The sequence below is a fragment of the Scardinius erythrophthalmus genome (assembly GCF_964197995.2).
Source record: "Scardinius erythrophthalmus genome assembly, chromosome: 1".
NCBI classification, from domain to species: domain Eukaryota; kingdom Metazoa; phylum Chordata; class Actinopteri; order Cypriniformes; family Leuciscidae; genus Scardinius; species Scardinius erythrophthalmus.
In genome coordinates, this window is record NC_138221.1 from 59,492,241 (window position 1) to 59,519,606 (window position 27,366).

The 27,366-nt window shown below is 38.7% G+C and overlaps 1 protein-coding gene across 2 annotated transcripts; it reads left to right on the forward strand.

Moving 5' to 3' along the window:
• Positions 1-147: 147 nt before the first annotated feature.
• On the forward strand, positions 148-26,566 carry srebf1 (sterol regulatory element binding transcription factor 1). 2 transcript variants are annotated; one of them, XM_081380185.1, is made up of 19 exons: positions 148-592; positions 4,958-5,434; positions 9,657-9,847; positions 9,955-10,101; positions 11,617-11,835; positions 12,034-12,151; positions 13,215-13,369; positions 13,537-13,714; positions 14,180-14,364; positions 14,472-14,733; positions 15,386-15,552; positions 16,831-16,999; positions 17,092-17,200; positions 20,575-20,684; positions 21,697-21,829; positions 22,144-22,309; positions 23,404-23,586; positions 24,117-24,225; positions 24,967-26,566. In XM_081380185.1, the coding sequence occupies exons 1-19, from the start codon at positions 490-492 to the stop codon at positions 25,185-25,187; spliced, it is 3,402 nt and encodes a 1,133-aa protein (XP_081236311.1). In that variant the 5' UTR covers positions 148-489; the 3' UTR covers positions 25,188-26,566. The 2 variants fall into 2 exon arrangements, with proteins under 2 accessions (XP_081236311.1, XP_081236312.1); XM_081380186.1 differs by having other exon boundaries at positions 341-592; positions 12,037-12,151.
• The last annotated feature ends 800 nt before the right edge of the window (positions 26,567-27,366 follow it).

Below are 27,366 nucleotides of genomic sequence, written 5' to 3' on the forward strand. Positions count from 1 at the left end.
TAATACAAGTAAAAACAACAATGATACATAATAATAATCCAAACGCTACTGTATCTTAAGTTAAAAAAAAATACAGTAAAAAGTAAACCTCAAATAAGTGACTTCAGTTGCAGTTTTATTTCAATGCAAGCCATGCGAAGGAGACTCGACAACTAAAGGAGCGAGTTCTGATTGGTCGAGGGGCGTGTCAATCACCCACAGCCGTCTGGGGTTTGCCTGGCTCTCGCTGCTAGCATGCTAATGTGCAAAGCAAACTCTTAAGTCAACTTTGCCTTGTGCGGCAGTATGGAAACGAACGCGAGCAGGTTCAGCTAGAAAGTTGAGTTAGTCCTAAATCGAGTGGACGTATCCTACGAAAACTACGCCAGCAAATGCACATTTGCCTGCTCGATGAGTGCAAGAAGTTCCTAGTTTCCATGGAATACCGCTTGTTGTGTGAGTGAGTGATTTAATACTTCTGAAGTCAGCCTGAAAGAGCACTCGAGGACAATGAATCTGTCTTTTGACGACCCGTCACTGGAAACCCTGGACTCCAGTATGTCTTTACACGATCCGAGTGATATTGACTCGGCTCTTCTCAGCGACATTGATGGTAAGAGATCGTTTGTTTACACTTGCAGTGCTGGGTATCGGCAGGTTATATGGCTGGACGAAGTGAATCGTGTGTTTGCAGACACATATTTACATTGATTGATGGTGCTGTCAGACGCATACACGTGTTTAAAATAACGATACAACTGGGAAAACAATCATCTGTTAGAAATGAACTATTACATCTATGTACTTTATCGCCATATAGGATGCTTGTTTTGTTCAGAAACAACTGTGTCGTCTTTTAAACACACTGATATACTGTGAGCAGATCTGAGATCAGGTGGTGTCAGTGAAGCTCAAGCTGGGCGTGTGTTAGTTTTCTGCATGGAGAACAAATATCACATCTATGGGTCCTTTATTTGCACGCATTGTAATGGTGCTTTGTATGTTAAATCTGATTAAAATGAGACTAAAATACAGGGTGTCATTATATTGTGGGCGTTTCATTAGAAGTTGCATTGTGAGAGGCCCCGCCCCCTCCAGCCTGGACTGGTGACGTCGTGGACGAGGTTACAATCGGCCATTCCCTACTAACACAATTCTCCGAGAACTAGAATATTTAAAATAAAAAATAAATAAAAATTAAATATAAAAAAAATAAATAATTGACGCCATCAGTCCTGTATCACAAACCAAAAAGCATTTAAAAATATTTATAGACACAATTTTAATGTTTGAATATATCTGAAATTGTGTATTTTTTTTTTTTTTTTTTTTTTTATACATATTTAACCTTTGCGTTATTAGACCCTTTAGTAATTCACCTTTGTAATGATTAAATGGTCCACGCACGGTGAAGTGGTCTGACCGAAAGTAAACCCTGCTGCTGAAGCGGAGAGTGCCCGATAGTAACCTCTAGCGCGAGGCGCTTTCTGGGCCTCTGATTGGTCGAGCGCGATCACCTCATACAAACACACCGGCCGCCGCCATGCCTGTGCTCACTGATGGAGTCTAATGATATATGGGGTCACATGCCTGGAAAACACCACTTTTGACCACTTCACTTTTTTTACACTGTTGGGGATTAACTCTCCAGCAGAGCAACATCACTAACTTTACTATTATTATTATATTAGTCATATTGTTATTATACTGGTTATACTCTGATTTAAGAAAATAATATCATGAATAAAATATTAAATTGTATGTGATATTTGTGTATAAAATACTTTTTATTTCCTTATTTCAGATCCCAATTCTATTAACTTATTATTTTATAATTATTATTATGAAGAAGAGACTCTGATTCTCTGATTTTTAATCAGTTCCCAATATTATTAATGCATTATTTATTAAAAAAAATATTATACTCTGATTTTTAAAAAGTATATTAAATTATCTTTAAATTATATAATATTTGTGCATAAAATATTTTTTATTTCCTTATTTTATACCTCAATAATAATGTGTTATTTTATAATCTAATACTTTTTTTATTATTATACTGATTATAATCTGATTATTTTTATTTCTATATCTCAGATCCCAATATTTGTAATGTATTATTTATTTAAAACATAATTATACTCTGATTAATACAAATAATAACATGAATAATATATGAAAATATATATTATATTTGTGCTTAAAATAATTTTATTTCCATATTTCAGATCCCAATAATAATTTATTATTTTATAATTGAATAATAATAATTATTAATATACTGCTTTTCCTCTCATTCTTTCTATGCCTTTATCCAATCATATCCCAATATTATCAATGAATTAGTTATTTTAAAAAAATATTTTGATTTAAGAAAATAATAACATGAATAATATATTCAGTTATATATTTGTGCATAAATACTTTTTATTTCTTTATCTCAGATCCAAATAAGTATAATGTGTTATTTAAATAAAAATGCAATGATAATAATAATAATAATAATAATAATGCTTTGTTCTGATAATAACAAACTATAATGTACAAAACCCTTTTACGTTCATCTCAAGATGCTGAATTAATTTGTGCCTTAGGGTGTGTCTAAAGTAAATCGCCTATTTAAATCAAGATCATTAACATGTCATTATGCCGGCATAATGTGTTAAAACGATCCCGATAAATGGTCACCTACTGTTCATTAATTATCGATATTTTATATTAAAGACTTTTTGTACCCTAGAGGTTTTTGAGGTTCGTAATTAATGATTTCCTCTCATGCGTGTGTTTTATTCATTGGGCTCAGTGGCGAGGGCGGCTGTGAAGCGCAGGGCCTTGACTGGTTCTTCCGTGCGAGAGGAATGATGAAACTCTGTAATGGGTCACTCTGCAGTCAGATCACCCTCTCCATCCCACAACTGAGTGAAATCCAGACTGAATTTGCCATGGGTTAGTGCAGGCGTTTAGGTGGAGTCGTCGCTGTGTGTGCCGACGAACTTGTGCTCTGTGGATCCACAGATCTCAGTCGCTTTGAGATCAAACTCAAAATAACAAGCAAAGTATACAGACAGACGCTGCAAACACAAATCTGATCTTTGTAGAGAATAACCAATCAGCTGTATGCAGTGTGTGACACTGAAAATGTGTACAATTTAAAGGCCCCCTGAAATCAACATTTTAGTTTTTTAGCTTTTAGTATGAATATGGTAGCCTTAAGGTTATGAATAAGCTGGTGTGTTCCAAAACAATGACAAAATTCACATTTAGGAGATATAAGCATTCAAAACTTACAGTGTCTCACTTCCGCCTAAATAGATCACGGATTTTTATGACATCACCGTGGACTTCGGCTTCTCATCACATCTTCTGTCCAATCAAATGCTCTCTAGAATCTAAAGCACCGCCCCCTAAATAGCACCTGGCAAAATCGTCCGTTGACACGTCACGAAGCAATATGGGTTGGAGATGTGTGTTCGGTTGCTCAAACGCTCGAGTTTTATTCCGTTTTCCAACTGTACGTTGGTTAAGAATGAAATGGCTTGAATTTCTTCACACCTCTACTATTGAATCCAACGTATCATCAGCGTTCGGATTCGCTTCCATGGTGCTGTCAAGTACGTCTTGCCGTCTGTGAGGTAAACTAAACGCTATTGGCTGTTTGAAAAGGGGGAGGAGCCATTCAATTTTTTCCCCGCCTTAGCTTCCTGTTTCAATTACACCAACGCATCATACAAAGCTGCACGTTCCAGGGCTCTTCAGTGGACCTTTAATAACAATTTACTCATCGAGTCACATGGAAATCCCTATATCTCTGGAGTTGATTCCAATAGGACATTCAGTGGTTCCCAAACTTTTTAGCGTGGTGTTTCCCCTGAGGTATTTAACATCCGTACCCACATCTCTTCCACTGTGACTGCAGTCACACCTTTACCATTAAAGGACAATATTTGCCCCCTTAAAGGGAAAGTTCACCCAAAAATGAAAATTATGTCATCAATTACTCACCCTCATGTCTAAGACTTTCGTTCATCTTAGGAACACAAATTAAGATATTTTTGATGAAATCAGAGATTTCTGTCCCTCCATTGACAGTCTACGCAACTACAACTTTGACTCTTCGAAAAAGTTCAGAAAGAGATTGTGAAACTAATCCATATGAATTGAGCGGTTTAGTCCAAATTCTCCAAAGAAACACGATCGCTTTATATGATGAACTGGTTGAATTTAAGCTTTGAGGTTGAACTCATTGCTCACACCCTAGGTCGACCTGTTCGCGATCGAGTGGGGTGGGGTGGGGAGTAGGGTTGTCACTTTATGTTCGAAAATCGATTGTACAATCGATCGGACCAACCAACGCAAGTTTTGAAAACGAAAATAGGGAATCGATTTTAACGGCCTTCTCTCGGAGCGCGACCAGCTCGTCACGATACGCCCGCAGCGAACGCGCGTCACACAGCAACTGCAGGCTCTGACATACACGCTTAACAGTAAATTATACTTCTGCATAATGTGTCTTTTTTTTACTACAAAAATGTGAGCTACAATCTCCTACGTAGGCGACATTTGTTTGACATTTCTAATCGTAAACACAGCCATGTTGACGACTGCAGTAATGTTTTTCGAGAATGTTGCACTCCTTTTTGTCATTGTGCACGAAACTTCACGCCAATAAATCATCAGGAAAATTTGCTGACTTGTGCGCGTCTCAAGCGCGGCGCGCCCTCTAATGCCTGTTAGTTGTCTGTGGATTTCCCCATATTTGGCGTTTAAAATCGAAACGTCTTTAGACATAGATAATCGATTTTACAATCGATTCAATGAACACTTATGTCTCAAAAATCGAACAGGATTTTTTCACAAAAGTGACAGCCCTAGTGGGGAGGTGTTGTTCCCCATGGTCCGTTCACCACAAGGCCCTCTGAAGCCCCCTAAGGACGCCCTGTTGCTCACTGTATCCGTCTCTTTTTCCATGTTCCAACAGATATGCTCCAGCTTATCAACAACCAGGACATGGAGTTTGTGGGTCTGTTCGATCACACTTCCTTCCCTGGTCCCGCAGCCCCCCCGCAGGATCTGTCAGCCCTGCCTCTCTCCAGCCCTTCCTCTCCTCCACCCGCCTCTTCTACGCCCATCAACACCTCCTCCATCCTCAGCAGCAGCCCGCACCTGGACGCCCTGCTGGGCCCCCCCATCACCCGCAGCTCCTCCATCCCGGACAAGGTGTTCCTCCCTCCCACTTTCCAGCAGTCTCCTCTGGCACAGGTGAGCTCCACCTCTGCCAGCCCCGGGACACTGCAGACCACGCAGCCCAAAGCTCAGCCCGCTCCATCTCCCAGCCTCCACCCGTCGCCCCCGGCCGGGAAGAGCCCGGTGTTCGGTGTTACCCAGCAGGTCCTCTTCAGCTCGCCGCAGCAGCAACAGTCTGTGGTCACTTTCCCCATCCAGAACGCTTATACTGGTGAGTTTTAGTAGCGCCATGCTTCTTCAGTGTTTCTGAACATAATTTTCCCCAAATTATTATATATATATATATATATATATATATTTTAATTCAAATTCAAATCCATTCAATTGTAATGTTAAATAAAATGATTGTAATTTTTTTCTATTTTTATTTTTCTTTATCCGGTTTATATTTTTCTGGATGTCGTTTTAATGGTTAAATAAAATAATTAAATCAAATAAATATTTAGTAATCAGAAAGCATGTTTAAATAATGAATCTTAAACTTTTAATAAATTGTTAAATTGTATTAAAAAATATGTATATATATATAATTTTTAGGGCCCCATGAAATTAATTTTTTCCCAAATTCCATTTTAATGGTTTAAATTTTCTTAATCATTTGTTAATCACATAAATTTAATTATTAAAACTTGTTATAATTTATTAACATTTTCTTACAACAATTAGGCCCCATAAATGTTTTACATTTTCTGGATTTATAAGTTAATACCAATTTATTATCAGAAATGGTGGTAACGGTGGTAAAAAACGAAAACATTAATCTGTTAATCTATTCAAATGAAAATGTAACAATTCTTTTCATTTTGGCAAACAAAATACTGTTGCTGCTCAACAGAGGTTTGCTGATAAATTTAAAACATGTTAAAAAAAGTGTGCAATTCCTTAAATAAAGATTTATTTATTATTAATATTATTACTTTTGAGAAGTACATTCTACTGTACAACATCAAGTTAAACCAAACTTTTATTTTGACGGGTTGTGGTGAAGACCCCTGAGTTTCTGTGTGTATCTGACGTTAGTTTTAATGAAATGTTGGTGAAGTGACTTCATGTGTCCATGTCCTCATATAGTGAGACGGCAGATGCATGTGCTTCATTATGTGTGGTAGACAAAACTGTGCTGCTCATTCACACAGAGACATGCAGACTTCAGATTTCAATAGCAGTTTAATGTTCACAGACACTAGTCCATATCGAGATTTGATTAATTCTACAGTCCTGCTTTGGATTTATGCATCTAAAAATTGCCTAATTCTGTGATACTCCACGTCATACTGTAAATGACTGGATTACGTGATTCCGTCTGTTTTCTGCATTGTGAAAATCATAGAGCCCTACAAATGTGAAAGATCAAAATGTGTCATTCATGTGCATGAGAGGCGCCTGTGCTACTAGTAAACATACAACTTATCTCTCTTACCATAAGTGTGTCAGTTATCGGTTAGCACTTCATCTCAAAGGGTGTAAATCACTGTTAACTGATAAGCTAATTGGTCACACTTTCTATTACTTGTTTTCAATATGTATGTAACTAAAGCATCTGATAGAATGTGGGGAAAGTGACTCTAATAAGACCATCCAGACGTTTTACATGTTTTCTTAAACCAGTACAGTAGGTCTCTGAATAGCCTTCCAATAAAGTGGGTATTCAATTGTCAACGACACTTTAAAAAAAAATGTTTTAAATACTTCACATTTTATTAAATGATCACTTTTGATTCACTGGTCTTGCTTACAAATAACTAAACATTCAACACTGGCACCAAATAAAAAAATTTAAATGATTTTTAATAATGTAAAATAGTTCAATTTCTCACCCCAAGCCTTTGAATGATAGCATGTTAGGTACTGTGTTCATGATTGGTCACTCTCTAGTTGAAAAATTAAAATATATATTGATGAATGAAATCAAAACCTTTTTAGAAAATGTCTTGACAAACTGACTTGTTGTTTCTCAGTCTTTAGTTGGACTACACCAGCTTAATACTTGCAGTGCCTGATTCCTATCCAATGAAGTATTGATGAACAAAGTTATACTGAAACTTTCAAATAAAGTTAGTCTTGGTAAACTGTGTAAAAGGAAATGTGTGGACTTGGCAATAGCTGTTAAATCAGCTTGAGCTAAGCATATGTGACCCTGGACCACAAAACCAGTCACATGTCGCACGCGTATATTTGTGGCAAAAGCCAACAATACATTATATGGGTCAAAATGATCGATTTTTCTTTCATGCCAAAAATCATTAGGATATTAAGTAAAGATCATGTTCCGTGAAGAAATTTTGTAAATTTCCTACTGTAGATATATAAAACATGTATTTGTGTGAGTGAATGCTGCACAATCGCCAACATAAATGGACAACTTTAAAGGCGATTTTCTCAATGTTTAGATTTTTTGCACCCTCATATTCCAGATTTTCAGATATTGTCATATCCTAACAAACCATACATCAATGGAAAGCTTATTTATTCAGCTTTTAGGTGATGTATAAATCTTGTGACTGGTTTTGTGGTCCAGGGTCACATTTATTCTACTGTTATCATAGTTTCACAGTGATTTCATAGTGTTTTAATCCGTTCAGTCATGACATATTGGATTGATCAGATATGTGCTTTATGCAAGTGTGTGTCTTGACTCATGAAAACTTTCTAAAAGTGTTTTGAGATTATGTAGTCTTTAGTGTTAATGATTACTCGCATGTTATTCATGAGTAATGCACATGACGACTGCCACTGTTAAACTGCATCACCTTTGACCAGTCACATCATGTCAGCAGATCCTTTCAGGTAGTTGTGATTCGGTATGAAAAAGCGATTTGAGTTCAAGGTGCAGACAGAAGTCACTGTTGTCAGTCCCTGGAAACCTAGTGACCTTTCATCGTACTTTGTGTTCATGTGTAAAAGAAGCCCAGCCCACATTCTTTCTTTGCATATGCTTTTATCATTGCGTTTCATTCTGCTTATCGTTGCGAGGCTTAGGTAATGTCTCCGCCAGGTCAAAGAGAGAAGACAACATCACACTAGCGTAGATCAAAGTTCAGCCCGGGTGAATTGAGTTATGAATTTCTATTGTGACCCTCTGTCTGTCCCCTTACTGTTATTATTACAGAAGCAAGCTTTACAGAACATCCAATCAGGAGAAACTGGGATGGTTTTGTTAGCCAAGTGTGTTCAAGCACACAAGGAATTTCAGTACTCAACATAAATGCAGGATACAGAATGGAAAGATTAAAGATACCAATACGGATTACATAATTTACATAAATATGTATATATGTGTGCATAGGACAGGGGTGGTGCACTGTAATACCAGTACTGGTTTAAATGCTACTACCGTACTGGTTTTCTGTGTGCAAACAGAAAATCCGGGTCTCAGACAGCACGCAAATTCTAAATTAAGCTCATTTTAACGTCATCTTGCGCTTGAACAGATATATTCATACAAAATTATGTAAAGAAAATGAAAAGGAACATAAACAGTTGAGAAGGAAACCGCATGTGTAACATTATATTAGATCCGTGCATTCGGTCTTAAAGTGACAGCAACCTAATAATCCTGCTGCCATATGTTTTTAATGTTAATCAAACAACAAGGGGAAAAAATGATCACTCACTGCTCTTGACTGAATAACTTTTGTAACTTTAATAAGGATTAATCTGTGAAGAATTTTGTTTTGTTTTTGCAGAAATAGTTTCATGGCCGGTAAAAATATATTTATGGCCGTTAAAATTTAAGTCACCGCCCATTGGCAGATGTGGCAAAAAGTTAGTTTTAAAAGTTAGTTTACATGATAAAAGAGAAACTGGCAAACAACAACATTTGCTAAGACAGGACTGGTACGTAACGGCGTTTGGTGAAGACTGGTGTGACTGTGAATCTAAATCTCTTCTTGAATGACAGCTTGTTCACATTTCAACAGATTTCAAACAGTGGTAATATTGCCTCAAGTGGCAAAAGGTGGTTATGATTTCTGCTTTAATGAACTTTGTTGTTTTCAGAAGGAGTTTTAGAGTTTTAGGGTACGTTTACACGACAACGATGTTCTAAAAGCGGACAAGTTTTTCCTTTGCATTATCCACGCACAGGCGACGACAACGTCGTCAAAACCATCCTCGTTCTCATGGATCTGTGAAAACGACTAAAAGTGCTGTATTATTCATGCCAGGCCAGTAGTTGGCGATGTCACTTTGTAAAGAAACACTTTTTGTAGTTTATACTGAGACGATAACGGTATCGTATTCAAAAACTTGCACTTTGAAACCTGTTTTCAAAAGTTTGCGTTTTCAGTCCCCCAAAACGCCGTTGTCGTGTAAACGAAGGGCCAAAACGCTTGAAAAGTTTTCCGTTTTTAGTTGAAAACTGTCATGTAAACGGCCCCTTAGTGTGATTTCTTACCATTTCTTTCCTCTCATGATCTCATTGGCTCTTGCAGCTGTCACTCAGCAGAGCTCTCCTCAGCCAATCCCGAATCTCCCCGCCTCCCCACAGAATGTTCAACCAATGGCCATCCAAGCACAGATGCAGAGCCTCTCGGCTTCACCAATCCTGACCACCGCCTCCAGCCTGACCACCGTCTCCAGCCCACCCACACAGACAATCTCCCCTCAGGTTCAGCAGGTTCCTGTAAGTGCTTTTATTGACCCACTAATTGCCCATATGTCCAATAATTACATATTACAGCCAAGCAACCTTTTATTGTGTGTGATGAGCGTTCTTCGTGTGTTTCGCAGGTTTTGTTGCAGCCGCAGTTCATTAAGGCGGACTCTCTCTTGCTCACAACTCTGAAGCCTGATGTGACAATGGTCACAACAGTATCGTCACCCTGCATCACAACGCTGGCTACATCCACTGCCCCGGTCCAGACCACCTCACTACAGGTACACAAACACAGTCCCACACAGCCTGTTCACAACGAGAGCGCGACAGTGCCAGCGCTTCACTAAAAATAGATAGATGTTTGGGAACTGTGAAATGTATTTAGGAGCATGTGTATGCAGAAAAAAGGATCCGCTATATTCATTTTAAGAGGGGATGGAAAAATGGGAATGGAGATATGGCCTAGCACGATTATTAAACTTCAAACTTTACAACTTTACACTTTAAAAATGTGGCGCTGTCGTGTGTTCTACAGAAATTGCGTATGAGCTATTGTTGATGAATTATGACATTATTTACTTATGATGTTTATATTGCAATATGTAATAGATGGTTGTAAGAGTGCATAATATAGTAAATCATAGACATTTCAACTTAAGAGTCCAGGTGTATTTCAGAATTGTTTATAATTAAAAGTACTGCATTATGCAAAGGTTTTTTTTTTTTTTCTTGGTTATTATTGGTAATTTTGGTTTAATTAAATGACAGATACAGTTTATTGTGCGATGTAAACAGGAAGGAAAGACTAAAATGTTTGAACCCATATTATTCAATTTATACACTGGTCCGGACCAAAAAAAAAAGTCACTGTTTGGATGTTTACAATATCAAGATTCATCAGGCTCAAATTGTCAAATGATGGAAATAAATGTTTTTCAATCAATTTTTGGTCAAGATCTTGTATTGTCAATGTAAGAGTCCAGCACTCTGTAAAGTCTCCTCCAGCACATCCCAAACACTTTCAATGAATTTAAGGTATGGACTCAGAGGTGCCAATTCATGTGTGGAAATGATTCCTCATGCTCCCTCCCAACCATTATTTCAGAGTTTGAGCCTGATGAATCTGGACATTGTCATCCTGGAATATGGCCATGATGTGTCTTCCTACATTGTTTAATATATTAAAAGCTACACACGCCATCAATTAGTGTTAGAAGAACTGTAACAAACATAAACATGCTATAAACATATTTGCCTATTTAAATCCAAACAGCAATATTTTTGGCAGTGTAGATTTGACTAGTATCAGCACAATAATCTGTTTTTTTTACATACTCTTTAATTACATAAGTATTAAATACAATTGGTAGCAGAAGTATTGAAAGACCGAATGTACATTTTGCATTCTAAATAAGTTTGTTTGTAAATGCCTTTTATCAAGGAAAAACACATTATTTGATGAATGTTCATTGCAACCAAATGTTTTATTAATGCGCTCCTAAATTTTTCAACTTAGAAGCACGTTAGAAGCCCATTGAAATTCAAAGTTTAAAAAATGTCTCAGATTGGCTTCAATTTATTGCTTTGTTCTTGATATAAATTGGCCATCAATCGAATTGTAGTGCTATACATCAGTGTTCAAGACATTTGATCTTAAATGTCACATTTAAACCTTGCCAAAGTTAATTAAATAACCTAAATTCTTACTTTTAGTTAAAAAGGCTCTCACATTACATTTAAGGCATTTCTGAAGACCTCAGTTTTTATTTTGTCGACCTGTACATCTCTCATCTCAGGCGCTGATGAGCGGAGGCACCATCCTGACCACCGTTCCACTGATGGTGGACACTGAGAAACTGCCCATCAATCGCATCGCCATCAGCGGGAAACCGGGCGGCCTGCCACATAAGGGCGAGAAGCGCACTGCCCATAACGCCATTGAAAAACGCTACCGCTCCTCAATCAATGACAAGATTATTGAGCTCAAAGACCTGGTGGCTGGGACGGAAGCTAAGGTTGGCTCATTGTCTTAGAAAGTCTGGTTATTTAGTCACCAAGAGAAACTGTGCTCATGGTAGTGACCCCTTAAGTTCATTTGAAAACTAACCAGATGGAATGATCTAACTCAACCAGATTTTGTAGCTCTTATCTTACCTGGAAGATAGTCTTAAGATGTCTTTGCTATGATTCTAAAATTAATATTCTCTCTCAAGCAGCTCAACAAGTCGGCAGTGTTGAGAAAAGCCATCGACCACATTCGCTACCTTCAGCAGTCCAACCAAAAACTAAAGCAGGAGAACATGGCACTCAAAATGTCCATCCAGAAGAACAGTAAGCTCACCTTCAAAGTCAACATGAAATTAAAATGGACCCTTTTTACATTCCTAATACATGTACTTGATGAATTGCTCCACCTCTGAAACGGCACTATTTGCTAATGTTAACATATCCAGAATGTTAAGGTTCAAATTTATAATATTTATGTTAAGACCTTTGTGAAAAAGTAGTACACCTTGCGGAAATAATATATGGTAAAAGAACATACATATGCATGTTAATTGCAACTAAATGAAAATGTATTACAGTTTAAATTTATATTAAATGCAATTAGCTGATCTTTTTTTTGTTTACTTAAGTACATCTTTATATGTAATCTCATAATTCTATTGGCTTTTGAAATATGGTTAAAGTTACTGCTTAATGTACTGACAAGCATTTATGGTAAACTAAAATAGTCTTTAAGGACCATTTCTTTTGAAACTTGTTTGTGATATATTTAGATATATTTGTAATTACACATTTGTAATGATGAAAATGCAATTTACTACATTTTAAAATGTTAACTTGAAATGTAGTATCTAATAACACACTACAGTTAAAATGATACTTTACATGTGTTAGCATGTTAGTCAACACATCAAAATAAGTGTACGTTAAATCACAACAGAAGATTATTAAAACATGATTTAAAATGTACTTTAAAATAAAACTTAAAGGGATCGTTCACCCAAAAATGAAAATTAGCCCATTATTTACTCACCCTCAAGTCATCCTTGGTGTACAAGATATTATTCTTTCAGACGAATACAATCAGAGTAATATTAAAAATGTCCTGGCTCTTCCAAGCTTTATAATGGCAGTGAATGGCCGTTTCCGTTTTGAAGTCTGACTTATACACTTATACAAGACTTATACACTTATATGAGTGTATAAGTACACTCATAAAAGTGTACTTTTACTCTAGTTTTAAGTACATTTAAAATATATATAAATTAAAAAAAAAATATATATATATATATATATGTATAAGATTTGAAGTACACTTAAAGTGCACTTCTTTTTCACAAGTGGGGTGTGGGTGTCTTTGCATTGACCTGTCTCTTTGCCTCCTCAGAGTCTCTAAAGGACCTTGTGACCATGGAGGTGGACGTGAAACCAGAAATCCCCACCCCTCCAGCATCAGATGTTGGCTCGCCTCAATCCAGCGGCACCTACTCGCACCACGGCAGCGACTCTGAGCCGGACAGCCCAATGGTAGAAGACAGCAAGGTAGCAGAAACTCTGATGATCGGCTTCTCCTGTCATGCCTTTAATGAATTGGCTTTGGTCATGAAGCAATTGAATGTGTTAGCTTGTAGTGGATAATTCATTTGCTTGAGGTCAGGAACCTGGAAGAATAAGCGTATCACGGTTTAACATCCTGTTCTCTCGCGTAGCCTGTGGTGGAGAGGGCTGGAGGAATGCTGGATCGTTCTCGTATGGCTCTGTGCGCCTTCACCATGCTCTTCCTGTCCTTCAACCCGCTGGCATCTCTGCTGTGTGGCGGTTGGAGTAGCTCTGGGGCGTCTGTCTCAGGACACACGGGAAGGAGTATGCTGGCAATGGAGGAAGCAGGTACTAATACTCAAACTTTTAAGATCCCGATATGCTCACAGCAAAGTGCTTTTTAAGTCTTCGCTTAGGAAGTAAAAGTTGAAATACCGATATACTGTTAAAGAAGGCGGGGCCTCAGAGCCACACCCACCTATAATGCGTTTTTGAATGTGTTTAGCAGCCGGAGTGAACTTTTTCTGGAAAGTTCGCTTTGGCAAACTGTTTCGAACTCCAAACGAACTTCGTTTTGGCCTGATTTTGTTGTAGTTCTTTGTATATTAGGGCCTTTAGCTCATGAGAGACACAATATGTTCAGAATACCATTCCACCCAATCTACCCCAGACAGCGACATAGTGTCGGCCCAGATCCGGCCCACATTCGGTACACGTGGATTCCACACGGCCCAGATGTGGGCCAGATCTGGGCCGACACTATGTTGCTGTCTCTCTGACGTGGACAATCCAATCTTGTTTTGATCTGTGTAGCTGATTCTTGGGGCTGGATGGATTGGATGTTGCCCACTCTTCTGGTGTGGCTGCTAAACGGGGTTCTGGTCGCTGGAGTTTTGGTCCGACTCCTCGTGTATGGAGAACCTGTGACCAGACCTCACTCAGAATCATCCGTCCTCTTCTGGAGACACCGCAAGCAGGCTGATCTGGATCTAGCCAGGGTATAAAACACTCTCTCGCACGTATCCATGTTTGGTCTAGGAGTCCATGTTCACCAGATCCCTTTCTACGCTTCTGTTTCTGTAATATTCTTTACGTATTTCTGCAGGGAGACTTTGCTCAGGCCTCTCAGAACCTCTGGACGTGTCTCAAAGCTCTTGGTCGACCTCTGCCCACGTCTCAACTGGACCTGACCTGTGCTGTACTGTGGTCCGCCCTGCGTCTGTGTCTGCAGAGACTGTGGGTGGGCCGCTGGCTAGCCAGCCGCGCCGGAGCCCTTCGTTCCAACCGCCCCCTTCAGGAAGACGCCCGCAAGAGCTGCCGCGATGCCGCCTTGGTCTACCACCGTCTACACCAACTCCACATGACCGGTGAGTCGCTTTAGCATATAGAGGAATCAACCTAGTGGAGAGCAACTGATAGGGCAGGTTCACACAGAACGCATTTTTCCATTCCACTGCACTGCTTTTCCATTGTTTTTCAATGTAAACGCTCTAGACGAATGTCTAGTTTGCTTGTCGTGTCTTTTGCAGCATCTCGTACCATTCTAAAAACGCGGTGCTCGAGATAAAATAAGGTCAACTTTAAAAAAAATGCATCTCTAGACCTTTCTTTTTTCGCTTCACTTTTTTAACCGCAAAAACAAGTTCTGTGTGAATGGCCCCTTCAGCCGCCTTTTTATTATCTCTGACATTTGCGCACGATTGTCGCATTTGGCCCCTTAGTGGTCGTCGCACAGAACTTTTAAACTGTTCGTAAAGCAGCCGTCACCCCCTGCTAATTCACCATGGTAAAATTACAGAATAACGAGTTTACGAATATATCCACACAAAACAAGCGACCGTAGCATAGTAGGTTTTTTGGGGCTAATCACTGCAAATGATAATTTAACAATTATGAAAATGTTTTCTGACATAATTATTCTTTATTGCCCATTTTACAGAAATTTTCTTTAAAGAAGACAAAGCCCAAGTCTTCTAGTCATTTATCATATTTACTCCTGTTGTTGATCTGTGTGTGCAGGTAAGCTCGGAGGAAGCCACCTCTCTGCCATCCACATGGCTCTGAGCGCTCTTAACCTGGCCGAGTGTGCAGGAGACTGTCTCCCTGTTGCCACACTGGCAGAAATCTGTGTGTCTGCAGCCCTACGGATTAAAACCAGTCTACCCCGCCTGATTCACTTCACTACTGTTAGTACACACACATTTACCCTCACACTCACAGGCCCCGCTCCAATATCTAGTGAGCCGCACTGCTGTCAGACGCATGTGAATCTTGACCAAGACGGAACCTCAAAAGTGTTGTTTTTATGTGTACGCTAGCATAGCATGCGCATACACTAGACGTGCAACCTGACCTTTCTAACCGCGCATACGCTCTGTACTCATTTAAACTAGAGTTGCGAATATACAAAGGCATTTTTAGCCTTCGTAAGTTCTGGAAAGAAATTGCGCATACACTGGATATTTTCTTATTGAAAATATGTGTTCGTGCACATTAGATTCATTCTGCATACTACATTCATAGAGTGTACTATGAAAGGCAATGTGATCGGCTGTACGAATGGAAGAAGCATAAGAAAAATAAATCGTAATTATGATATAAAAAGTCAAAATTATGACATAAAAATTTGAGATTATGACATAATAGGTCATAATTGTGAAATACCAAGTCATGATAATGAGATAAAAACTCAAAACTATGACATACTAATTCATAATTTACTTAAGTATGTCAGAATATCAGTTATTTTCTTATTATTTTGACTTTTTATATGCATGTCAATTTTGACTTGATGTCATAATTATGACTTGGTATATCATAGTTTCTTCTGATAAACTTTTTGTCTCATATGACTTAAGACGACGTAAAAAGCCGAAATTATGTGGCTGAAATGGGCTTCAATAGAATACGCCAAGCGTTCTTGTCAAACCTGGAGCTGTATTACAGAAATTTCTGAATTCTTTAATGTCCTAAGTGAAATTAGCATGGCTACTAAACAGACATGATTTTGAGTTGGGATGTTTCTGTTATACATCCCCATTAGCATGTTGCTAAGCTAACAGTGTGATACTCTAAACAAGCATTAAACTGCACATCACGCATACACTTACCCAATGGGTAAAATGGTCCATTTGAAACTTGATTGTAGTATTTTTATCAGTAATTCCCAGGATTGAATGAATTATATTCAGACTTCGGATTTATTTTAGCTTGTCGTAGTGCATTCTGGGATTGAATTTTATGCCAAGATGATAGCAATGCTACCAGACTTGGCAACGTCAGTGTTCGTGTGGCGCTTAAAATGCTGCCTTCATAGAGGGCTCACTAGGTTTTGGAACAGCGTCAGTCTCTTTTCATCCAGTACTGTTTTGTTCGTCTACTCTTGTTTTGATGATGTGTCCATATTTTGTTTCTGTGCTGCATATGGTAAGCGGAGATATGATGTTTCTTTTCATGTTCTGCAGCGAGTGTTCTTAAGCAGCGCTCGGCAGGCCTGTCTCTCGCCCAGTGGCAGCGTCCCTCCTGCCATGCAGTGGTTGTGTCACCCTCTGGGTCACCGCTTCTTTGTGGATGAGGACTGGTCCATACGCAGCACCCCTAAAGAGAGCATCTACAGCCAGGCAGGAAACTCAGGTCAGCACTAAACAGAGGAAACCAGGCTTTAATGTGCTCATGATAATGATTCCCCCGGTCTCACCCTTGTGTGTATTTGCGTCTGTCTGCAGTCGACCCGCTGGCTCAGGTGACCCAGGCGTTCCGGGAGCATCTGTTGGAAAAGGCCCTCTACTGTGTGGCACAACCTCAAGGCGACAAGACCCTCACTGATGGGGACGGGTGGGTGTCATTCTCAGCGCTAGTTTACACGAATCTCTATAGGAAATAGAGCCGCACTGGTTTCCAGAAGAGATGTCTATCTTTTCTATTGTGCAGTTATAATACTGATGATGTCTGCTTTCACCTAAAGGGATAGTTCACCCAAAAATGAAAATTAGCCCATGATTTACTCACCCTGAAGCCATCCTAGGTGTATATGACATTGTTCTTTCAGACGAATACAATCAGAGTTATATTAAAAAAATGTCCTGTCTCCTCCAAGCTTTATAATGAGAGTTTATGGCTGGAGAAAATTTGAAGCCCCAAAAAAGTGCATCCATCCATTATAAAAGTAATCCATATGGCTCCAGGCTTTCTGAAGTGAAGCCATGCGTTTGTGTAGGAAAAATATCCATATTTAAAACTTTATAAACTTGAATCACTAGCTTTCCGATTGAGACGGCCGTACGCATCGATTTACAGTGGAAGACTAACCCCTGAACCGACGCACAAACACAATGACGAACTCGGAAGCTCAGAGGAAAGAGCAAAACAAAACACCGGTTGTGAATGAGCCATTTCGAAGAGAAATGTCGGAGGATTTCTATATAATAGAAGAGGACCTTCAGTTTGTTGCCCTGCCCTATTTGTTTAAACCATGAGAGGCGTCTAAGCTTACGCTACTCCTACATCCTACGTCACACATGCGTCACTGGTTAAGCTACTCTTGTGGCGCAAGTCAATTTGCGTAGTATGCGTACGGCCGTTATTTTAGATTATAAAGTTATAAATATGGGTATTTTTCTTACAAAAACCCATCACTTCGCTTCAGAAGGCCTTTATTATCCCTGTGTGGAGTATTTTTGTTGTTGGATAGATGCACTTTTATGGACTTCAAAATAGAAACGGCCATTCTCTGCCATTATAAAGTTTGGAAGAGCCAGGACATTTTTTTTATGTAACTCTTGATTGTATTCGTCTGAAAGAAGAATGTCATATACACCTAGGATGACTTGAGGGTGAGAAAATAATGGGCTAATTCTCATTTTTGGGTGAACTATCCCTTTAAAGCATGTTAAGCCCTGTTTACACCTGGTATTAAGATGCGTTTTTGTCGATCGGATCACAAGTGGATGGCGCTAAATAAAGGTGTAAACGGGGTCTAAAACGTTTAGCGCTTGTCCAAAATTACACTATATTTTACACTACATACTATAATTATTATGGCAAAAAGCTAAATCTTCAATTGAAACATTAAATCATAATGTAGACTTTGGTTAATTTCTGTAAAAAAAGATTTTCTTTCAAATTTTTTATTTATTTTTCTTCAAAATTTTTGTTTAAGGCGAGACACTACAGGTGAATAGGGTAAAATTTTAAAATAATAGATATCACCACGAAACTTCCTCAGTTGATTACTTACACAAGTATATAAAAAAATGTATTACAAGTTTTAGAAATTTGTGTTTAATTATGCAAATTAGGCATTATCTCATTAAATATGCTCGATTTTGCATATATTTGCAGTAGATAGATCTGAACATATGTTAAAGCCAGGTGCAAAATTATTTTTTCATTTTGTTTACACACAAGATGAAAATTAAAAACTCAAAGGGATTTCAGGATATATGCTTTCATTACCTAGGGAATCAAAATATACTGTCCATAGCCTTAAAAAATCGATTTTCGACATATTTTTTTGATTAAAATGTCACATAAATCAGGCCAGGAATGATTTATTAACAAATCTCTCTGAAAATATCTTCAGAATACTGCTAAGTGTATAACTGGAAAGTTTGGTGTACATAGGTGCTACATAGACTGAGATGTTTCTACTGGAGAATGACAAAAAAATAATTTTGAGAAAACGGCAGTTAAAATTTTAAATAGCTCTAAATGAGAAATCATTGTAAGCTTTAAACCCCCCTTTGGACATTCACGATTGGTTACTGATAGAAAGGGAATGCCCATATTTGGTTTACATTGCGTTGTGCAGGAGACTCAGAGCTTTACAACGATACCGGTCATGACAGACTTCAGTAAACAGACGGAGCTCGGCATGTCGCGTTGGAATACTTACTTCCTGTTAGGCCTGTCACGATAACAAATTTTGCTGGACGATAAATTGTCCAAGAAATTATCGCGATAAACGATAATATAAAAGTTAATATCTATAAACTTTTATTTCTAAAGAATATTAAACATTTAAAACGGAAAACATTTTAAATATCCAAAAAAATGAACAAAACAACCAAAAACAATGAAAGCAATGGACTCTTAGTGTCTGTTAACAAAATAAATGTCTGTTAATAAATAAAATGAAACAAAATTGCACTTCAAAAAATATTAAACATTAGGCTTTAGACATTATTAAATAGTGATACATTCCATAACAGGCAAAACTGACAGTTAGGACCTTTGTAAACAACTTAAAAAAAAAAGCCTCAACAAGCCATATCGCACAATTTTGCACTGTTACTCCTGTTACTTTGTCCTCCTGTCACTTTGTCAAGTGATTGTGTACTGTCGGGAAGACGGAGACGCACTTTATTGCGTGTATGCTACGCAGTGAAAATACCTGGTTAGGATTAGGGGTGAGGAGTGCGTGCGTATTACACGCCATAAAGAGCGTATCATATGCACGCAAAAACTATTTTTGGCGTATAAATGGCACGAGAAATAACATTCGTGGTATAGATACGCATTTTCATGTGATCGGGCTCGCTGTCGCAACTCACAACTAGCGTCTTCTCTCTCTCCCGGCAGTAGCCGCAAACAGTTCCGCTGGCGCTTTCCCATACAAAGACCATGTGACTGACAAGCGCCGCGGCGCCGTCTCCCCACACAAAGACCATGCAACTGACAACAAGAGGGTTCACTCCTCCTATACGCTAAAGAACCGAGCGAGGGTGGTCATCCAGTCTCTTTGGTAGAGAGAGAGAGAGACGAGGAAAACAAACAAGCATGCAAATGGAATTATCGCGGCCGGAAAAATTATCGAGCTCATTTTTTTTTATCGTGCGATTAATCGACTTATCGACTATCGCGACAGGCCTACTTCCTGTTAAATTCGGGAGAAACTTACTGCCGCAAGTAAACAAAATGTAATAAAATAAACATCTTTATGTATATTTCCAACGTATAGCAGCTTGAAAGAACACATACTGAAGGAGTAAACTAGCCCAAAATCTCAAAATTGACCACTGCATGAAAAACGATGTTTTTGCCTGCCGTGTCTCGCCTTAACTGGCAGCATTGGTTGCTAAATATAACAAACTTGAGGATTTGATTGCACTTAATTTTACATTTGGTGCCCCATACACTTTTGAATCAGTTTTATCACTTTATGTTGTGGTTTGAGTGTGAATTTGAGTTGTGTGTGTTTGTTTGGACAGGGAATACTCGGACGCTCTGGAATACCTGCAGTTACTCACCAGCGCCTCAGACGCAGCAGGAGCCACAACACAGTCCTTCGCCATCGGATCAAACATGGCCACCGTCACAGGTACCATCACTTTAGATTCCATTCACGTCTACTTTGATCCCCGAGCTGCTGTTTTGAGGACTCATGGATCATGTTCTCAATAGCCCCTTTCACACAGCAATCCCAGTAAATAACCGTAAAATGACCAGATTGACTTTACCGGTAAATTAAACTTTCTGTGACTTTCTGTGCGCACGCTCCGAGACAAAGGGGAACACGGACAAGCAAAGTGAACTTTGAGCTTCAGGTTCACGCCTAATCGGATAAAAACACACACAAATATGTCAAAACACCCAGTTTGGTGAGTGTTTGCTCAAAACACCGTCGGTTGTGTCTTAAGTGAACATAAACAGCTGGGAAATAAGTAATAAGTAGCATGTGTATCAGTATATTGGATCTGTGCATTCGGTCTTAAAGTGACAGTAGCCTAATATTCCTTCTGCCGTCTGTTTCAGTGTTAATCAAACAACAAAATATAAAGAGAAAATCACTCACTGCTCTTTAGTAGATTTAGTGGGATTAATCTATCTTAAATTTAAACAGGAAAGACTATGCAGTGGTTTTACATTTGATTACTTTCTGTTGACTTTCTGTTCTGTCTATTTATATCATTTATTTCACTCGAATGCTATATTTGTTAAGCTCTAAGCTGTTCCTAATCACCTCTATGGGAGGGAATGGAATGTGTTGCACACCAATAAATAAAGAGTTGCCTTTTATTAGTGATACTTCCTCATTTTTATACTTAAAATACAGTGTTGTTGAATAGCTAAATAAACCCAATGGGTCTATTTGAATTTATCATTTAGTAGTATTTGTTTCGTTGACTGGGATCGGTGATCCGTATCGGCTGTGATCGTGATTGGAATATAATATAATATATATCCTTAATATATATTTGCATTACCACTTTCCGTTCAGGTCAGCACATTTCATATCTCCCAGCATTCATCTCCGCATGTTTCCACTGAAGCACGTGTTAGCCAGTCACTTTGTGTATGTGTGATCTCACCATCGTGTCTTTGACCTCCAGGCTGTGACCCTCACTCCAAATGGTGGTCGTCGGTGGCCGTGGTGGTCATTAACTGGCTGCAGGGCGACGACGTGGCGGCGGAGAGATTGTACCCAGCGGTGGAGCACTTGCCCCTCAGCCTTCAGTCCGCTGAGTGAGTGACATTTGACAGTCTCCAGGAAACTTCACCGTTATTGAAACGCTTTTCAATAGCTGCGTCCTAATGCCACTCTCAGGTTTTTACCTTTAAAAAATATCATTACCACAAGTAAATAAAGATGAAATTGGTTGCACGAGTTATCAGTTGCCCATCAGAGTGGTTTTCCTGGCGAATCAGCGTTTTGTTGATACAGCCCGGTTTATCTTTCAACCGGCCGTCCGGGAACAACGCTTCATTTGGTGTGCGCTTTGTGTGGGTTTATTGCTTTTAGCTCGGCCTGTGCTAAACACGTCCTGTTTGTGTTGCAGGAGTCCGCTGCCCAAAGCCTGCCTTAACACTTTTAAAGCGGTGCGCTCCCTGCTGGCCAAACCCGGGAGTTACCAGCTCAGCCTCAGCTACTGCGAGAAAGCCAGCGGCCTGTTCAGAGACAGCCTCAACCTCGGCCCACACTGCACCAGCAACACTCTAGACAAGGTAATGGCACACTTCGGGTCGTTTAGATTCGCTTTGGTTTGGCTGCGAGTTTGCGGTGTGTGTTTTGTCTTGGACAGGGCTGTAGTGCATTGTAGTTGCATTGCATGTGCCTCAACTGTGCAATGTTCCTGCAGTGCAATACAGAGCTGCGCCGCAGTGCCTCTCCTGAACACACGTTTCTAAACGACTGGTGTCAAGATGATGGATGAAGTCAGTTCTCCTCAAGTTCACACAGGAGTTCTTCATATTGTCTATGGACATGTTCAAATGTTTGACAACCACAAACCAGTGTCGTTTATATAGTATTATAGTATTTATTTATATTTTGAATTTAGCTATTTGTTTTAATTTTAGTTCTGTTTTAATAATTTGATGTGCTTTTGTCATTTTTTTTATTATTATTAGTTTTTATATTTCTATTTAGCTTTAGCTTGTTTTTATTTAAGTTTCAGTTTGTTTGAATGATTTTAAAACTTCAACTTCAGTTAGTTTATCATTTCCAATTTTCATTTTTTCCATCTAATATTTGTATTTTAATTTCAGCTTTATTTCAGTTAACACAACAATTTTTTAAAAGGTTTTAGTAAATGATAACACTTGCACAATGTGTCACAATGTCTTCATTTTGAACAGTATCTGTTGTTTTGTCATTTGAACCCTTTAACAAACTTTTTTTGTGAAGTGTTTTGGTTTTTAGTGGTTTTGGTTTTACATTTTAATATTTTAATAACAATAATAACTTAATTACATTTTTCAAGTCAAACTTTGATGGATAGATAGCTCTCTGTTAGTATAATTTAACGTTTCTAGCATTAATTAGCACATTGCTAGCATGTTTTAACCTAATTTTAATGCTAAAATATAGTTTAACAACACATTAAAATTCTTTATTTGAGCTTGTTTTTGCTGTGTCACACACACACACACACACACACACACACACACACACACACACACACACACACACACACACACACACACACACACACACACACACACACACAGATGGTATTTGAGCTCTCAAAGACATATCTTAAGGCTTTCCTCTGGAATGAAGCAGCATGTGTGATGCGCTGTGCATGTGTGTGTTGCAGCTGGTGCAGTTGCTGCTGTGTGATCTGCTGTTGGTGACGCGCACTAGCGTGTGGCGGGAGCAGCAGGTGGTGTCCCAGCAGAGCTGTCCGACGGCCGCCTCGCCTGTGGAGCTGCAGGGCTTCCAGCAGGACCTCAGCTCCCTCCGCAAGCTCGCTCAGAGCTTCAGACCGGCCATGCGCAGGGTGAGACCCAGTCCACACCAAACAACACACCTGCTCATACTTACACCTCCAGTTCATTCAAATAACAAATGTTCTATTGAAGACATACAACTTGTCCTGGGTCAGGCAGTACGACCGAAATATATGACCATGTTTTCACCCGTCCTCTAGCTCGAAAATATATATATATATCTTTCTTATACATATTCACCTGCTTAAATTAGCTTCCAGAAAAGCTTGCACTATAATGTGCACACTTGTTCAGTAAGGAAGTACAGATATGGATCTTGCATACTAGGTTTAACTGTTGTTCTCTAGCATAGGTTTATTTGATTGCCTGTGTAACTCAATGTCTCTCTCTCTCTCTCTCTCTCTCTCTCTCTCTCTCTCTCTCTCTCTCTCTCTCTCTCTCTCTCTCTCTCTCTCTCTCTCTCTCTCTGTGTCTCTCTCTCTGTGTCTCTCTCTCTCTCTCTCTCTCTCTCTCTCTCTCTCTCTCTCTCTCTCTCTCTCTCTCTCTCTCTCTCTCTCTCTCTCTGTGTCTCTGTCTGCAGTTGTTCCTGCATGAGGCCACAGCTCGGCTGATGGCGGGCGCCAGTCCAACACGCACACACCAGCTCTTGGACCGCAGTCTGCGCCGCCGCACGCCTGGAAGCAGAACAGGTGATTTCTGTTCACTGAGCCGTGCCAAGACCGCTCTCGCTTCTTTTCTCTTGTCACTTATTTTCATTTAAAATGTCTTTCTTTGAATAGAATTGTTTACATCAGAGAAGAAGTGTGTGTGTGTGTGTGTGTGTGTGTGTGTGTGTGTGTATTTGTTCTGGGCAACGATTAATCGCGTCCAAATTAAAAGATTACAAATTTTGTGTTTGTGTAATATATGTGCTTGTACTGTTTATAATTATTTTGTATATTTAAATACACACACATGCATGCGTATATATTTAAGAAAAAATTGTTATTTATATATAAAATATAAAATATTTACATATAATGTAAATTATGTATAAATATATAAACATTTCTACTCTGATGTAAACAATTATATTTTTTAACAAAGATAAATGGAAAAGGTTTTATATATATATATAATAGTAAAACTGTTTTTAACAGTTTTTTATGTATTTATGTAATGTATAATCATATTAAATATGATATATTATTTTCCAGTTATTTATTATTATTTTCTACAATGGGTAAAAAATGCGCAGCTCACAAAATGATTAATTGCTGGTTACATTTGAATCACTTCATCATTCAATTTAAATAAATTAAAATCATGTATTGAATCGCAGTTACTAATAAAGTCATCAGCCAATAGGCAAGTAACTCAGCTAACACTGTGTGTTAGTTTTGCACCCTGCTTACGTGTAGTGTGTGTGTGTGTGTGTGTGTGTTTCACAGAGGAGTGTGAGACTCATCCAGGCCAGCGTGAGCAGGCAGAGGCCGTGATGCTGGCGTGCCGTTATCTGCCCCCCTCCTTCCTCTCCGCCCCGGGCCAGAGGGTGGGCATGCTGGTCGACGCCGCCCGCACGCTGGAGAAACTGGGCGACAAGCGCACCCTCCACGACTGCCAACAGATGATCATCAAACTCGGCAGCGGGACGACCGTCACGTCCACCTAGCCGACTACGCACCAACACGCAAGAGCACTTTTACAAACACACCCCAACATCTCTCCGCTGAGAATCAACACGCTCTTCATTTCAGCCCTCAGTCAGTGACATCCGGGAACGCAAAGATTTTCTCCCCAACAGTTCACGACTGCATATCCAATAACAAGACGCACGGGACCCTATTCTTGACATTTTTGATATGAAATTAGCTATTTAACTTATTTATACGCCCTACACAAAGATTGAACGGAAGGTATTTTTATTATTCCATTTCCTGTGTGAAACGATGCACTGCGAGTGCTGACTTTGGCCACAAGATGGTGTTTTGGTGGGGTGAGCTGGACGCGGGTCCAGTGGGTGCTTGGATTGGACATGTATTGTAGAGCTTTGCTTTACCGTTAGCACCTTTTGAGAGACACGAACATTACGATAGAGGGGGGGAAAAAAAGTGCTTCTCTCAACCATGAGTTGAATAAAGTAGTTCCTACTTGCCTGTTATCGTCTGGGATGAATTCTGCATATTGATTAGAGAAAATTAAGGCTTTATAAAAGTTCTTTCTTTGTATATATTTTAACGGAGTGTATTTATGATGACGCTGTAGGTGAGCAGAGGGGCTGATGGTCCATTTTGTCGTGCTGCTGAAACTGAACCGTTTGAACGATTTGAAGTTGTCAAAAACAAAAATACGGTTTCTACCTGTAGCCACAGTATGTTCACTGGATTTGTGTCCATTTGCACTTTTTAGTGAGTGGGCTGCACAGTCACCTACAGACAAACAGAGCCCACCGTCTGCCATTGAATCCACTGTTTAATTTGTGTTTCCAACCAGTTTGGTTGCAAGTCTTCCATTGGAGTCGGCATATCCAAATAATTTCATCTGTCATCGAATGTCATTGAAGAATTGATCATAAAGCAAAGACATCAGCGTTAACATCTTTATCCAAAGATAAGATTTGATACCTGCAGCTCTTGTTAGGGAGAGAACCATATTTATATTCCATTTCTAGCCACAGTTATGATTACTAGACATATTTTATATCCGCAGTAACCGTGAGATCTGCAATTGACATTCATTACTTGTACGCTAACTTTTCTGTAGTGCTTGTGATCAAGTCTCAAAGATGAAATGTGTTTAAACTTGCAGATATGGTATATCCTATATTGTCTTCTATTTGATTTATTCTTAAGATTGTAAATAAAAGTCTTTTGTAATGAAACACTGATGACTCTTGATGTTACGGGCAAAACCTGATTACCATAGAAAATATTTTTTTTTCGTGAGAAAACAGAAATGTATTTTAGTGTAAAATGTCTGAGGACGTGTTATTCAGGAGGAATACCAAACTATTTTAATATCAAATAAATGCAGTTCTTTTGAACTTTCTATTAATCAAAGAATTTTTTGGGGGGAAAAAGGCATGGTTTCCACAGAAATCCAGTGGTTTTCAACATAGATAATAATCTGAATCAAATGATCATATTAGCATGATTTCTGAAGGATCATGTGACACTGAAGACTGGAAAATTCAGCTTGGATCACAGGAATACATCACATTTTACAGTATATCCAAATAGAAAACAAGTTATTTTAAACTAATTATATTTCACAATATTACTGTATTTTTCATCAAATAAATGCAGCATTGAGACTTTTTTTAAAGACATTAAAAAGTCTTGCCGACCCCAAGCTAGTTCTACATAAATATAGATCCAAAATTAGGATCATTTTGTGAATTCACACCTCTGAGCTAAAATTCCAGTATCATATTTTCGCTATAACTGTTGAATAACACAATTACGACAGTGACAAACATTTAGACGAGTCAGTTTCCTAATAAAGGTGAATTTTAACCAAGGCTTCTAAACTGTGTTCTCAAGATGGGTGTTTTATATAAATAACAGTGAAAATGTTTCATGCTGTGCGTGTATGCAGAAATATATTTTGAAAAATAAATAAACAAAACAGAAACATAACAGAAAACTTTGATAGTCTACAAGAAAAGATATGCTTTATTTATTAACTTAACTTTTTTGTACAAGATATTAACCGAAAATTAATATAAGACCGATATGATGTAAAAATTAAAGGTACACTATGTAAGTGTTTTGGACCTATAGCTTGATGTTTTTCATGGTAAAAAAAAAAAAAAGAAAAAGAAAAAAATTTCGCAACAAAGAAAACCCTGA

Excerpts from the sequence above, each read along its gene's own strand:
- srebf1 (XM_081380185.1), top strand. The coding sequence starts at position 490 with ATGAATCTGTCTTTTGACGACCCGTCACTGGAAACCCTGGACTCCAGT. Across the intron at positions 9,848-9,954 it reads CTCAGGTTCAGCAGGTTCCT|GTTTTGTTGCAGCCGCAGTT; the intron begins GTAAGTGCTTTT and ends TGTGTTTCGCAG. Across the intron at positions 17,000-17,091 it reads CAGCCAGGCAGGAAACTCAG|TCGACCCGCTGGCTCAGGTG; the intron begins GTCAGCACTAAA and ends GTCTGTCTGCAG.